Source organism: Sturnira hondurensis, unplaced genomic scaffold (assembly GCF_014824575.4).
Source record: "Sturnira hondurensis isolate 20B ecotype Veracruz unplaced genomic scaffold, ASM1482457v3 Scaffold0004136, whole genome shotgun sequence".
In the NCBI taxonomy this organism is placed as follows: Eukaryota; Metazoa; Chordata; class Mammalia; order Chiroptera; family Phyllostomidae; genus Sturnira; species Sturnira hondurensis.
Window position 1 is genome coordinate 34,988,450 of NW_028076767.1, and position 16,120 is coordinate 35,004,569.

Sequence of the window (16,120 nt, forward strand, 5' to 3'; positions counted from 1 at the left end):
CTACCGCCTTCCTGGGAACCCTCATGCAGGACAGAGAGGGAGTCGGGAATCACACCCATCTACCCGCACACCCAGACCCGACTTCTAGCTCTTGTCCAGCACAACTCAGACAGCTGCTACATTGTAAACATCAACTGAAACTGAGAACATTAGAAAATTTATTTTATAGATTAAAAACTTCTACTAAGCACTTGCTTCATGGCACAAAGTAACATGGAAGAAGTGATTAAGTGTTAGGTTCATTTTTGTTTTTATTCGTGTCCACCATTGTATGGTAATCAGCATGATGGTCAGTGTTCTCACTGTTAAGAAAACCCATCAGTGGCAAAATACTACACAGGTATAGCGTTTCTTTATACCAACCAAAAGTGTAGTATCTAAAGTAGTTATTTATTGTTCTAACGCAACACACATGTATTAAGTGGAAACAAATGACTATTTATTACAAATTATTTTAAAACATGAAAACCGTTCTTTAACTGACCATAAACTCTAAAGAAATACATTTTCCTCAGTTGTCTGGTATGTTTGTCACCTTTCTGAAACTCACTGTTGGAAAAAGCAAACAGACCTAGAGTCGGTGACAACCCCATTGAGATTTTCTTCTCCAGACGCCCAAACACTGCACATGCCTAGAGTGCCCTTTTCTCTCTTATGATATAGCATCACATCCAAATAGCTCTTTGTGAAGAGTTTAAATGTGTATTTCCTGAAATAAACTGATATTGCCTTCCTAAATTAGCACTTGAGACACTCAACCAGCTTTTAAAAATTCTACATTTCCACAGTTTCCTGTCAGCCTGATCTATTTCCTAAAACGTTTCTAAGTACATCCTGAACACATTTCAATTGAAGTCTTTCCAAAAATGGTTCAGTATTAATCTGTCATGGAAAACTGGTACATAATACATAGACTTATATATTAAGTATACAAATAAATAAATGCTCCTTACCTACCAATCATTCCATTTTAATATATTCAAAGAAATATAAGCTTGTCATTTTACCTTCCACCAATCTTTTAAAACTTTAAACATCATCAAAAGTTTTTGACATTCATAGCAATTTGGATCATTTCTTTAAACTTTATTGTTTATGCTATTACAGTTGTCCCAATTTTTTCCCCTTTGCTGCGTTCCACCCAGCCCCCACTCCCTCAGGCAATCCCTACACCACTGTCCATGTCCATGGGTAAAGCACACAGATTTATTTTCTAAACAAGCATCTATTAGATACAATGTAACGGAAAACATAATCTCTTAGCCACAATACACAAGCACAAACACAATGTGTGTTGAATCAGAACCACTGCAAATCTGCATTTACAAGAGACAGTTAGTAGCAAAGTTTCTCTAGTTTGCTGTTCAATGCAATATGGCAATTTTATTACATCTTTTCACTCTTCAACATTCAGAAAACAAACTTGTCAAAAAGTATTAATTATAAACCAAAAATGTGCACCAACACATCTGGAGAGTACAGACATTTACTGGAGTAAAGCAGAAAAGTCTCTACCATTAAAGATGTTATAATCTAAATGGGCACAAAAATGAACATTGTTTCATAAAATATTAAGAGGAAAAATAATGTATTAATGGCATGAGAACAGAACAAATTTTGAAAAAAGAGACCAACTTGGGCTAGGAGAAAATAAAAATTCTCAGAAAATGGCAGGCTTTCCCATAGCAGGTCATGAAAAGGAGAGATTTTAGAAGACAGTGAGAACAGAAACTTGCAGCAGGAGCACCCTGGGTGCGAGTTGCGAGGGTGCGAGCAAAAAGGAATCTGGCTGACGAGATAGTTGCTGCTAGGGAGTGGAAAGAAATTAGAATGGAAAGGGTGAGGTCAAATGCAAAGTGTTTACTGTGAGTTACTGCAGGGAGAGGACTGGGTGTCATTTATCAGTATATCCTGACATAAAATAAATGCTCAACTAATGTCTGAATGAATCAATGACAGAGCAAGAGAGACAGGGAGAGAGCACAAGAATCAGAAACATATCACACATAAGAAACGGAAAGTAGAAAAAGAGAAGGCTCCAGACTAGCACTGAAAACAGTAAATGCCTTTAACGATTTCTTGAAGGAATTAATGTGTGGACAAATAAATTAATTCTAAAGTTCCCAATGCTACAGAGAGGCTGGAAGGTTTAGGGGTGAGAAAACTCTACTGGGATGGATGGTAAGGTTGCCTTTATGAGCACAATTTCCAAAGTGATACAGGCCAAAGACAGGGAACTAGAGATGAAGAGAGGAATGCTCACCGGCAATATAAACAGACTGATTGCAACTCTGAAGTGTGGGGCAACAGAGCCATTTAAAAAGCACCCACTGAGAGCGGACTTCAGGGCAGCCATTATAGCAACCCATCACTAGCAGAGGGTATAAGAAGAACCCAGTCAAACTGGGTATTTACCAAAACACATGTTTAAAGCATGTCAGAGGAACTGTAATGGAGGTACTAAATGGCATGAATCAAGCCTAGGAACTTCAGTAAATGAAGAACAACTCTCTAAACACAAAGCAATCTATGTTTACACTTTGATCATTTAATACTGTTGAATCTGCTACTATGGGCATATGTCTGTTCACTCTATTAAGTGATCTTTTTATTTATTTACTTTTAAAAAAACAAGTAACTAAACAGGTCCAGGCCACTGATTACATATACAACAAAACACCTGGGCAAATGCAAGGAGTGTATTTTCCCCACTACAACATACACACTCTGCACAGAAAAGGGGTATCTTTTAATCGACAAAAGCTTACTGAATGAGTGTATTAAACATTTGTCTGAAACGACTTTCATCCAATACTGTCCTTCAAAAGAATTATACTGTATTAACAAATTATAAATGAAAGCATTCTTTTAAAAAACTTTATATATGGTAAAATTGTGGAAACAAAGGCCTGACAGACATCATTGTTTTCATGCACCCATGAGTGCAATAAGAAAACTTCCCAGAAAGTGTCTGCCAAGCATGCTTAATCCTCACCTGCCAAACTGTTCAACCCAAGCTCACAGCTTGGTTCCTGAATAGCAGCTTTGTTAACAGGGTCAGGGGCCCAGAATTTACTGGGAAGACAGAATAGAATCTAATTTCATTTTCTTGGTGGCTAAAGCAATAAGCTTTAAAAAATTGGATTTCAGTACCAAGTGTATTTAGGTAAAAAGATTATGGATTTGAAAAAAATGGATTCAAAAATAATTTGAATTTTAAATATTCTGCAAACAAAATTTAACAGAATACCATTGCAACCAAGCTAAGATGATAGTAACAGATTTTTAAGTACAGATGGCATTAGACTAATTGATCAATTAATATATGCTTTAAAGTGCCTCAAAATAGTTTATTTTATTAAGTACACCAATTTCCTCTTTCACCTTGTTTGATCTATATATTTTGTTCAGTAAATCATTCTTTTTTTGTAGACAGTAAAAGGGTAAATGTTAAGCCCAATTTCCTCCAACTTAAGCCAAATTCGACTTAGGAAGTTTCTAATTAATAGGTTTAGCAACAGATTCTGAAAAGTTTATGAAACATCTGTCTTGCATGTCAGTTTAAATGTCTTCAAATTACAAAATCTCCCCTATTTAATGGGAGGTTCTTTGAGATGTTCAGGTAATTCTCTAGGACCAGGAAACAACCAACTCCATACATGCTATATTCTGAGTCTTTGAATCAATGCTCTTGTCTGGAAATGACTCAGTCCTAGGAAATCACTTACAGCACACATCAGGCCATCCATTAATGGCTTTAAAACTGAGGACTCCAGTTCGCATTAAGGGAGAATTTGTGGTAAATGGGTAACACAGAATTAAGTTTTCAGGGAAAATTTTCAAACCAAAGCAAGCTAAAGGGAACAAAAATATCCCACTTCTACAGGGAAAAGTACTTTAAAACTTACGTCCTTGGTTAACAAATAATAGCATGAAGAAAACAATTACTTAATTTCACTCAAAAATTGATCTTTGACATGAAACAGAAATAAAGATAGATAATCAGTCATTCCTAACTGAGCAAGGTGCACATACAGAGCTGGATAAACATTAGCCAGCCACAACCAACTTACAAAAATAATTATATCTGTAGGACAAATAACTTTATAGAAATAAGACCTGTCTTAAATAAACTTTAAGTTGATATCTCATGTCAGGAAAAGAAATTACATACATCCAGTCTCTTCTGCTAAAATACTTATCAAACTTGACTGAAATTGTTAAGAAATGACTTGGTTCCCACTTTTAACTATACGAAGTCTGTCCAGATGGTATCTAACCATGTAATGTGCAAAAGAGAGACATTTACTGAAAAAGATCCAAGATACATGGTACATAGACACATGATACACAGGACAATGATGTCTCAGTCCCCTTAAAAGTAGGCACCTTGTGACCTCACACAGTTCTCCCAGTTGCCATCAGCTGCCCTGTCGTATATTCCTGAATCTCACTGATGGTGTGATTATCTCTTCCCTCTGAAAGGTGATTTTAGTTTTGGGAAAAGCCAGAAGTCACGGAGCACCAAATCTGGGCTACAGGGGAGTTGAGTCACCTGAGTGATTTAATGTTTCGACAAAAAACTCTGCATAAGACGTGATGCATGAGCAGGCGTACTGTCGTGATAAAGCTGCCAGTCACTAGTTGCCGATAGCTGTGGATTTCTGAATCATACAAATAGTTTCCGCAAAGTAATGTTCAACCTTAACACAAAATTTGATGCAGATTCATCGATCTACTTGCTCAGTCATTTTGAATGTGACAGCCACACAGTACACATGCTCACTCAAAGTTGTCTACCACCCCCACTGACTAGTACAGTGAAGTCGTCATTGTTCACACATGTGCAATCCAGTCCACTCTCCCTGGCCGCCAGGTTACATCTGTGTTGTACAAACCATTCATTCTCATTAGACCAACAATGGCTGGACTTTTTCCAGACGGACCTCACAAATACTATTTGTTCTTACTACCTGATTGTAGTGCCAAAAACAAATATTTTGCTAATTTTCTTAAATTTTGATCTTTTACTACTCACCTTCCTAATTTTTTGTAGTCCTTTGGTTACCTAGAACTATGGTTAAATGTTTCAGGTTTGCACATTGCTATCCTCCAGGGTAAACCTTTTCATGCTACATTTCTATCATTGAGCAATTCATATAATTTCCATATTTGTCCACCCACTAATCCAAACAGATCAAATTATTGACACTTTTTAAAGCGACAACACCCTTTTTTCGTGTCAATTGACATTATAAAATGACATTCAATCCTGGAAGATATCTAAATTGTAACCCCTCATTAATATAAATGTGGAAACAGAGATCTAAAACGTTTTAACATGTTTCTATATTTCAAAATCTTCAAACCCTATCTTCACCAAAGTGAGTGATACAGAACTGAAATTTCATTGTACTATGAAATCTACAGAAATGCCATTACAAATATTTCTTTAAATCTTAATAGACATAAGCAGGAGCAAAGAGAAAGTTCATTTAAAATCTTTCTGAAAAATTACTGAATACAGTGAATCAAAGGAATATCTTATCAATAATGTTTAAATAAAACCTCCTCCAACACGTATCATAAAATAAATTATTAAGCACAGATTTTACTCACCTCGCGTATGACTTGTTGCAACTCATCTTGCTCCACATTTTGATGCATTTCTTCAGCAGCTGGAGTGAACGAGGTTTTTGCATACCCTTCTTCCACTTCAGGTTTAGGTCCTACAGCCTCTGAGGCTTCTTCAGCTGCTCCAACTTCCTCAGAACTTTCCCCTTCTGGAGGCGTCTGCACAGAGCCTGCCCTGGAAGGAGCGGTTGGCGTCAGGGCCACTGACGCTCGGAATACTTTCTTGCGTGGTACCCTGTGGGCCTTGCGTTTGTGTGCTGAGTCACTTGAAGGTATCCCAGTTCTTCTATTAGCATGAGCGGGGCTAGAACACACAGAAGAGGACTCTGATGTTGCTTGGGAGAAAACAGACTCTGAGCTTTCTCCAGGAGGAATTTCAAATCGCATTTCTCCAAGGCCCAGTTCACACTTCAGGTATGACTGTTCCCGCATCAGTTCAGTGACCTGGAGATCAGAAAAATTGTAATTTTCTTTCTTGAAGTTAAGATTGGTAGTCCAAAAAATTAAAATCCAAGCTGTATTGCTAAAAGTCACTTCCTTATAAACACATGATTCTAATTCATTCACTTAGTAACTACTCAATTTCATTTGCAATAATACCAGAGAAAATTTAAATTCATGGTGAGATCAAGTCATAAAATGTGTAACTAGAATATCTAGTTGGATAAACTTTTACTTGTTGCCACATGGGTGTCCAAATTACTTGTAAGAGAGAGTAGTGAAAAACAAAATAGCTACTTACAATGCTTTTGCCCCCAAATAAAATAATTTGTTTAATGTATAATAAAAATCAGACGTTTGTTCAAGAAGTAGTCACCTTATAGACCCAAGTACCTAAAGCACCTGAAATCAGACTTAAAAGGACATTTTCCCTGAAGTAAAACTTAAATACTTTTTATGATGAAGTACCTCCTTTAGGCCATAAGATAAATCAATTATGCATTTAACTGGCTCTCAAATGGCCTAAGGTGCAAGGGACTTTCAGAAGTGCCAAACTCACTTCCCATCAATTTAAATAAAATCCTGTATTTAAAAAAAGGTTTCATCTACACTAGGGAATTTGTGTGTTTACAAGATGTTGTATCATTCCCTTCCCCAGCAATTTAAAGGGAGACAGAGCCTTACCGGCTCCATCACATTCAACGGAGGAGAGTACGACAAGTTGTCGGCGCTCCTACTGCCACACATCCCCTGAAAAAGAAAGAATACGCCTATGAATACCTACTTTTCAACCCAAAGCTGGTTTACAGTCAAATAAACTAGCTAATTATGACCCCAAAGCATTCCTTTATGTCACAAAGGCCACCCTCGACTGTCATGGGACCCTATAAAATGTGCTGTTGTGACAGAAGGTGCATGACACCCACGGTCACCAACACACACTTCCCAGAATGAACAAAACCTCCATGGAAAAAGACAGTCATTAGTGATATAGGACACCCGTACTCTCTGCTGTCCATACCTGTGTGCACATACACACCCAGTTCTATTCTACTGAGTCTACTCCATATGTGCACACACGTGTGTGTGTGATCACCCACTTACTTATAACAAAATCAAGTATGTTGTTCAGGTAACAGGAAACTTCACTACGTCAACACTTCAAAACAGTACATTCTACAACTGCTAAAATATTGGCAAAAATAAGAATACAACTATTGAAGTTCACATTGCATCGAAAGGCAAATGGGAAGTATAAAAAAGTAGTACTTTTACAAGTATAAACAGTGTTTCTTTTTATTCTCTTGATGGTACATGTTTTCTGCCTTTACAAAGTTCTCATTTGATTCCTTAAAAAGAATAATGAAAAGAATCCCAAATAAAGGAAAGCTTTAAGGAAACATTTATTCAAAGCAAGAAAAAAAGTGAAATATATATTTTTGTGCTTTGTAATTACATATAGTAATTAAAATCTAAACGTCATACAGTAACCCACTATCATCTTCCTTTAAAACCCCTAAACTTTTGCATTGTTTCTTATTCTCTATTACTAAAAATTATGATTAAAATTTTTCAATGTATTTCTAAATATACTAAATATTTAAGAGCATGAATCACAACGTGTACATCCAACTGATTTGGGGGAAAGGCGCCTTAAACATTCTGCGTGCCTCTAATGCCATTAAAATAAGTTTTTAAGTTGAGGCGTCAGTTTTATATCCTATGGACACTGTAAAATCCTCACTGACCAGGACAGCGCCCAGGGCACCCACGTACCGCCAGCGCTGCAGGGCGGAAGGAGAAAGGATGGTGCCTGGTGCGCAGCTGTTCCTCCAGGCCCAGCAACCGCTCCTCCAGCTGCAGTTCCAGATCTTCAAGTTCTATCCGGACTGAATTTCGCAAACTCTGCAGCTGATCCACTTCATACCTATTGGCACGGTGACAGGCACAAAGTTAGAATCAAGTGGTCATCAGCAAGTAGTGAAACACAAATTCTAGAAATGGGCACAACAAGCAACTGCAATGGGTGTGACCCCCAGGACAATTGGCGTTCCTCCCTCTACCCTTCCTCACAAATATCCCAAACACTACAAACAACTGACAGCCACTGTCTTCCTTAACACACTGAAGGCAGGAAGTTTAGTTAGCAAAACACTATGCCTAATTTTATTCACATGGGTTCACAAAACAGGTAGTAATTGTTTTATTTCTAACTGCCCAGCAGTAGAAATAAAACCTGGCTGAAAACTTGACAATGCTTTCTAGAACGAAAAACACTGAGTTACAATGACACAAAATAAATTTTTACCTTTCCTCCTCAGTCATATGATGATAAACCATGGTTTGCTCACGCAGCATGGCCAATTCTAAATCCATCATTTGTGTTCTAAACAAATTCAGGCTCCGCCTCATTACCTGGAGCTCCTGGAAAGTATTCTAAAGCACAACACAACAAAATTACACTGCGGAATCACTCAGATTATTCTGTGACACAGTGATTTCAGCGAGCACTTACTTCATAAAGAGGTAGAACGGATGGTTTCTGAGTGCTATAGGGAGCAGCAGCGAGCTCAGGTCCTCTCACAGGGTACTTCAAAAAAGTAAAAGCACGGTTACCAATCAGAGCTACAGAGACTACTGCCAAATGATTTAAAGTGTTTAAAAGGTGGAAATTGACGTCCTCATCTTTCTCATTGGGGCAAAAGTAATGATAAAAAACATTAGAAAACTTTGTATTGTAAGCAAGAGCTAAATAAATCAGTCCTTGTTACCCTTCTACTCCTATCTGTTTCAGGTATAAGTCAGTATTTGCGACAAGGCTGAAGCAAAGGAACATACACAGTTCATCTGGGTCTTACAAGACTTGCCTCTTGCCTTGAGAAAGTAGAAAAATAAAACTCAAAATCATTCTGAAATAACAGACTACTGACTTGGGCAGCAGTGAACCATCACACTCACTCTTGGTCACTTGAGCATCTACCGCATCATTGTTTCACTCAATGAAGACAGAAGATGAAAGGCATACCCAGCCTTCAAGCATTCTCAGTGTGAGAAAGGAGTAAATGAGAAGTTAAAAAATTATTACAATATTGGGGTGGAGGAGAGTGCTACGACGAAAACACACAAAAATCCAGGCAAGGGGAGTATGCGTTCCCAGAGGTGCTGACGCCTGAGCTAATAAGCCCTAACAGTAAACAGGACTTGGTCAGGCAAAGAAGGGCAGGGCATTCCAGGTAAAAAAAAAAAAAAAAGTGCCATGTGTAAAAACAGACACCTAGGCAAGCACAACTATCTAGAGGCCTGCACGCAGTCCAATTGTGGCTGGAGCACACACACAAGGAGTAAGTCTGGAGAGACAGGCAGAGCCCCAATCATGAAGACCACCAGTCTATTAAAAGGGGGCATGGAAATGAATTAGCTGAGTTACTGGTGGGACGTCCAAGAGGACAAGACCACACCTAGAGCAGAAGAACAAGCTGGCCTAGAGAGAGAGGCCCAGGTAGACAGAACCCTGGGAACCCGCAGCTTCACAAAATCACAGCTGAAAGGTTAAATGTCCCACTCAAAGAGAAGAACTTTGTAAAGAGGAAGAAAAACACCCACATTCTGGTTAGACTGAAAACCATGAGGAGATAACCGTCATGAGGAAAAAATCTGTATTTAAAAGAAGGTATATTTTACTACATAACTCAGAGTCGTAACTTTAATTTTTACTTTCAAAGTGTCTTCCTGTCTATTGTCACCATGATAAGACACGTATTATACACATTCAAGGCTTCCTCACTCCTAGCTGAACTCTGCGATCATTGCATTACACTGTCATTTTCTTCATTTCCTTAACTGTCTAAACTTAAGCAGTTACAAAGAGAGTTAGAAAGGTGAAATATGAAAGGGAAACCTAAGAACAATTTACTTATTTTCAAAGCTTTTTAGGGGGGATTTTGTCCAGTCCACTTTAAAAGTGACAAGATACATAGACTATTTTTGTTCAAATTCACATTTTACCTGATTTTTTTTCCTTTTCCGGGGTAGTTTCAGCCTCTGAACCCAGTGGAAGCAGACTAATTCTGTGCCAGGAGACAGCATCAGGAGTCAGTAGGTGAAGAGGAAAGCTTAGTCAGAGAGCTACGAGCAGAGCCAGCGCACACGGCGACACTGAAGCCAAGGGGAGGAACACAGAGAGGAAGAGGTGGTGCACGCTGTCGAATGGCAGAGAAACGGAGAGAGAGTACTTGAGAGGGAAGACTTTTTAATAATAGGGACAACCTGGCCAAGGCAAAGAGAATAGAGCAGAGGTTAAAGGGAGGATACCTAAAGGAGAAATCTCTTCTCTACAAGGGAGATTATAAACAGAGAGCTTAACTAACCTCATTCAGCGTTAGTTACGGCGTTTCCTGAGACAGAAGGGAAGGGTACAGGAAGAGGGCAGATATAGATAAGTTTAGGCATGGAAGAAAATGAAGCTGAGGAAGTTCATATCTAATGGGTCTTAGGTTCTCAGTAAATGAAGAGGTGCTCAGATCAATAAAAGAAAAAAAGAACATTAAGAAACATACGCTTTGTCTCATACCTGTGATAGATTCTGCAGTGAATTTCTAATATCATGCAGTACTCTCCGCAACTGCATTTCGATGGTAGAAGGGGGATTCACAGAACCTCCTCGGGAAGGGTAGGCAGCATGTCTCTGTGAGTGAGAACACCCGAAAGGGGAGGTGAAGGCACTGCAGGCGGCACCGGATATGTTGGGGACACTCCGAGTGCTCAGAGTTCTCATGTGCTCGCAGAGGGGCCGCTCCTGCCACTCCGAGTGCAGAGAGTAAAGGGAGCAGGTGGACTTAGATATAGGTGCTGGCGCATACAACGAACAGGAAGGAGTCCTTCGAAGATGGCACTCCTCCAACTGGTTCGCCTCCCTCTGCGGGGCTTCTTCTTTGCTGGCAGAAGACGGAGAGATGAAAATAGTGGATTTAACTGAAGACTGACCATCAGGCTCAATCACTTCATTTTCTAATGTCTGTTCCTCTTCCGGTGTGTACTTGTAGGTGAAGGAAGGTGGACTGCACCTGGTCTCTTTTCCTGGGGACAATCGAACATTGACAGAGGACACAACCCTTACCGGACTCAGTAAGGTGGCTGGTAAAGACTGAGACCTTCTTAGAGGATAGCCAGCTTTTGCAAGTAAGTATCTCTTTTTTAAAAGGTCTTTAGATTTTATCAAGCTACGCCCTACTCTTTGATTTGACAGACCACAGATCTTCATTTGAGCTCTTTGCAAAGCTGTATTAACTCTGTCCACAGAAGAGGGAGGCCCCGTTATACTTTCAGAGCCCTTTTCGCTGTGTTTCGCTTCGATAGAAGCCAATGATTTAAGAATATGGTGGGTGGTGTACTGGACAAATTCACAGTCAACGCTTTTATCCACATCACTTTCACCACTTGCTTCCCTCAGCAGTTCCTCTGGCTGTGCTGGAGATGAATCCTCTTTCATTTCGGTGACTTCAGTACCCTGACTGCCCGCGCTGCAGGTCGACTGCTTATTTCCTGCATTCTGCACAGCCTCACACTGGGGGACAGCCTGGCTATCCGGCCTTCTCTCGTCAGCAGCTCTTGCTGCCGCCTCTCCTCCCTTCGGAAGAGGAACGAGAGACTCCTCCTCTAATTCATTAAAGTAAGGCTGGTCGTGTACTGTTGGTGTGGCAAGGTTTTCCCCGAATGAAGTGACTGTTGTCTCACTGTCACAGCTGTCAGCACTACTCCCCATGGCTTGCAAGGAATCGTGAACCTGTGGGGAAAACGGGTGGAAGGATGAAAAATTCAAATAAGTATCATCAACAAAATGCCAGGGAGATACGATGCTCCTACACCTTCGGGGTCTCCCACCTCTGTTGTGAGCTGGGTGCTGGTCAAGACTTGCTCTCCTGCTCCTGTCTGCGACCCCTGCACCTTCTCACTGCATGTATTCTAGACCTCTACTATTTTCCTTAAATTCCCTTGTCAACACCCATCTCATTTTCTTCCCATACATGACACTAAGAAAAAAACGGACAAAAATTGCTTAACTTTCTTCCCCGACACCTACAAATTTTTCCATCTCTTCCCATCATTCCCTCCTTTATATTCTGAAAAGGAAACTGTCTCCTTTTTCAGAACTAATTCTTCCAACCTGTCCTTCTGATCACGTCCTCCCAGGACTAGGGTATTTCCCCAAAGTTTCATCCCAGGTTTTTCTGCATCCAACTCTCTCCTCTTAGGGCCCCTTCCCTACCCACTTCCCTAAGTCACTGCTGTATGAACACAAAAAGACCTGCCACCTTTAAGCTATAATCCTTCCTTGAAAAAACACTGAGCATTCCAATCTTCTCTTCCTTATCATCCAGTTACGGTCCAATCCTGCCTCTGCCTCATGAACCCATCAGAACCATCATTCAACTACTCATTTCCAAACCACCACATTCTCATCTTTGCATTTCAAAGGTCACAACTTTCCTTGAGAAGTTTCTCCTCTACCTCCCAGTGTTTCTGCCCAGTGAATTACTCTTTCTGAGTCGCCTTAGACATTTCTTATGTGTCTACCTTAATGCTATTTCCAGAGACTCTTTGGGGGTTCTTTTCCTCTTATCCAATTTTCTTTAAAATCTGCATAGAGGTGTTCTGAACACTTTTCATACACATTCTGTGTACTGCACCCACAGATTATATTCTTTTTCAGAATAAAAGTTTGCTTAACTTCTAAGTTATCTAACATATTCTCAGAGAAAAGCCATATAATAATCAGTAAGTTATGTATTCACACTTAATATTAGTTATTATTCACAATTATTGGAAAACATTAAAAAGAATGAAGGTAAAAAGAAGAAAAATAACAGACATTAGGTTAATAATTAAAATAATCTGTTGATTAGTGGGCCAAAAATAAAGGAAGCTTTTATGTTTGCTCTTTTTAAAAATACCAAGTCAGAGAGAGATAATTAGTGAAACCTAAAATTTGTAACTTAGATTGATTAAGTCTGCATCCCAGATTTATTATTCTTATTTTCATTTGAAATACAAAGATATCACAGAATCAGTCTTAAAATACATGTGTACTAAAAACTGCCTAAATATGAAGGAGTTAGTCATAGTCTTTATACAGCAGAGCGTGGTACCTGAAGGTGGTTAAGGGAGGCACAGTCTGTGGGGTCTTCAGCAAAACCACTGCTATCCGAATGCTGGCTTGCGGAACGCAGCAGATGATCTGCCAAAGGAAACGTGGTCATGTGACACCACTAAATAGGACTCTAATGAGAACAACATAACAAACACGTGATTCCCAACAGACATAGGATACAAAACACTGATTCTGTCTTAGGAAAATATGCATCACTTATGCAAAATTATAGCTTCAAAGCACAGGAGATAAGTCAGATTCAAACAAAAACTGAATTGGACCTACCAGAGATTCTCCACATTCAGCTGCTAACTACGCTCTAATTATAATGTATTTTGGTCCATCCAATTAATGTCTTACCCTTGGAGGACAACTACTTGAAATAAAAAAATGGCCCTAGTACAATAAAAGTCCCAAAATAAGTCATTTCCAGTATGTAAATGTATTAAAATGACATATGCAAATAAGGAGTGGGTGAAATTAGAAATTTAAATGTAGTATATAAAAACTTCTATTACCTTGCTAATAAGAAAATAAAAATATAATTAAGACCAATGAGTTAAATAATGTGTGCAAGGGTACCGAAATGTTGCTAATGTTTCAAATGATACAAACATGTCTAAGTTATGAAACAGTTTTTTCATAACAACCGTATCAAATTCAAACAGGTTCAACTATTACATCATATTGTTAATCTTATAAAAATCCTGATTGTTTTTGGTCCCCAAACTCTAATTCCCAGTTAGCATAACCTCAAACCCAAACTGTTCAGTATGCGGAAAGGCCAACAGAGCACACAGCCTGCACAATCACACACCCACCCACACCGCCAGCCCCACCGGGGAGAGGCTTCCCAACCTTACACTCACTAGAGGAGACGCTTCACGAGGTGGTCAAGCTCCGTAGCACTCCCAAAGCAGCAGGCTACAGAGTGTGCTTTCCAAAGTCACATTCATTTAAGAGTTGAACAACAGAAGTAACAAATTCCACAATATGTCTGGATAAAATCCAAAGTCAATCAAAGTTTGCCTGACTTTGAAAAACACCCTACATTAGCTTCAATTTCAACCTAGAGCATCATGGAATGGAGTAATTTTTTTCTCATCAATAATTTAGAATAATTCTGTAATATCATTTGGAAGTTAATCAGACTGCATAATAAAAGTATAAGAAATTGATCCATATCTGTGACAAATCTAGGCAGACTGGAGTAATTGTGAAACTGAATTGGAATAAGCGGTTATTACCATAGGTACTAATTATGCACTATATTAACTGAGAAAAGGATTAACATCTTACGTTACAGCAAATCACCTTAATTAGGCATGTCTCTTTTTTTTTAACTACATTGTGAGCATGCTGAAGACAGGAGCCTTCTTTATTCTTCTTTGTATCCCAGTATCTAACACAAGCTAACAATAAAAAATGCTTGTTGAATGAAATCAGTGATAACCGTTCTCTTTAAAGAAACAACAGAACTATGCAATCACTTAAAGGATTTAGCAGTGAAACTGCCTATCTGGTTGGGCAAAAGGCAAGCTGCCGGGGAGTCCAGGGAAGTCTGAGTGACCAGCTGTGCTCAGGTTCTCTCTGCTAAGGCCGGTTTGATCTGCAGTGGAGCACAGCGTGTGCTGGGCTCAGCTCTCTGTGGTCAGCCCTGAGTTCACACAGGTGTGGTCAGAGTGCAGACTGCCCAGACTTCAAAGCAGGTGTCGGGCAGTGGAAAGGACACGGAGGCCTGGGTTCAAGTTCCTGCTTTACTGCCTCAAGCAATAACTTCTCTCCTCTGCAAAGCAGAGTAATAATTCTCCTCTCTATCTCAAAAGCTTACTTTAGGAACTAAGCACAGTGTAGGTAAAACTATTCTTCAACCTGTAAATCACAATCCAGGTTCTCTAGTTAGACATTTATTTCAGTTTCACAAAAAGCACTGCTCTCCACAGAAAAAGGTAGAACTAAAAAGAAATAGACTTCTGGCCTGGCTGAAGAGATAAGACACTTCTCACTAAAAACTGGGAAGTTAGAGCAAACCAACTAAACTTACAACAAAACAAAATCTGGAAATTTTACTTGACCGGTATCATAAAGGAACACAACAGAATGCCTGTATACTTTGCTAAAGAAAACACTGTTTCTCCTCTGTAATCAGGAATATTTTGCAATGCTCTTAAAACATGCACCGAGTTGGTGGCTATGCCACGAGTTCAGCCACTCAACTGTTCTGGGCCTCAGTGTGGAAGATTTCTCAGTGTACTAGTAATTTCAAAAGTCCCACTAATACAATGTAAAATATTTTTATATCTATACTCTATGTATTTTTATTAAAGCTGTAAAATAAATACATTGCCAATGATTCTAATTCTGCAACTACGATTAATCTATGGTACATATTTGCATTATCATTTTTTATTTTTATTTAGTTCTTGTTCAAGTACAGTTTTCTGTCTTATATTCCCAGCCCTGCCCACCCCCTGCCCCGTGCTCCCCACCTCCCTCTCATTTCTGCCCCCCACCTTAGTTATTGTCCATGTGTCCTTTATACTTGTTCATGTGAGTCCATCCCCTTTCCCCTATGATTCTCTCCCCTCTCCATTCTGGACTCTGTCAGCCTGTTCCTTATTTGAGTGTCACTGGTCGTATTTTGCTTGCTTGTTTGTTTTGTTGTTTAGATTCCTGTTAAAGGTGATATCACATGGTATTTGTCTTTCACCACCTGGCTTATTTCGCTCAGCATAATACATTACCAAACTTTTATGGCCACCTTCAAAAATGACTGCAATACTACATTGTTCTCTTTCCTTCTCTCATAAAACCATTTTACTGTTAATTAATAAAAGTGTGATTCATAAAAATGTTAACATTTTCACTTCCACCACCAGAAATACAAGACCCTACACC

General features: G+C 39.2%; 1 protein-coding gene across 2 annotated transcripts in view; it reads right to left on the reverse strand.

Annotated features, from left to right (window-relative positions):
* The window catches only part of ITPRID2 (ITPR interacting domain containing 2), a 36,593-nt gene that overhangs the window by 2,161 nt on the left and 18,312 nt on the right, over window positions 1-16,120 (reverse strand). For both annotated transcript variants that reach the window (XM_037044343.1, XM_037044342.1), the window contains exons 10-16: window positions 13,221-13,309; window positions 10,646-11,857; window positions 8,591-8,665; window positions 8,384-8,511; window positions 7,852-8,002; window positions 6,760-6,825; window positions 5,620-6,078 (exon numbers count right to left, since the gene is read on the reverse strand). In XM_037044343.1, coding sequence (XP_036900238.1) covers window positions 5,620-6,078; window positions 6,760-6,825; window positions 7,852-8,002; window positions 8,384-8,511; window positions 8,591-8,665; window positions 10,646-11,857; window positions 13,221-13,309 — 2,180 coding nt within the window. The remainder of the gene's footprint in view (window positions 1-5,619; window positions 6,079-6,759; window positions 6,826-7,851; window positions 8,003-8,383; window positions 8,512-8,590; window positions 8,666-10,645; window positions 11,858-13,220; window positions 13,310-16,120) is intronic.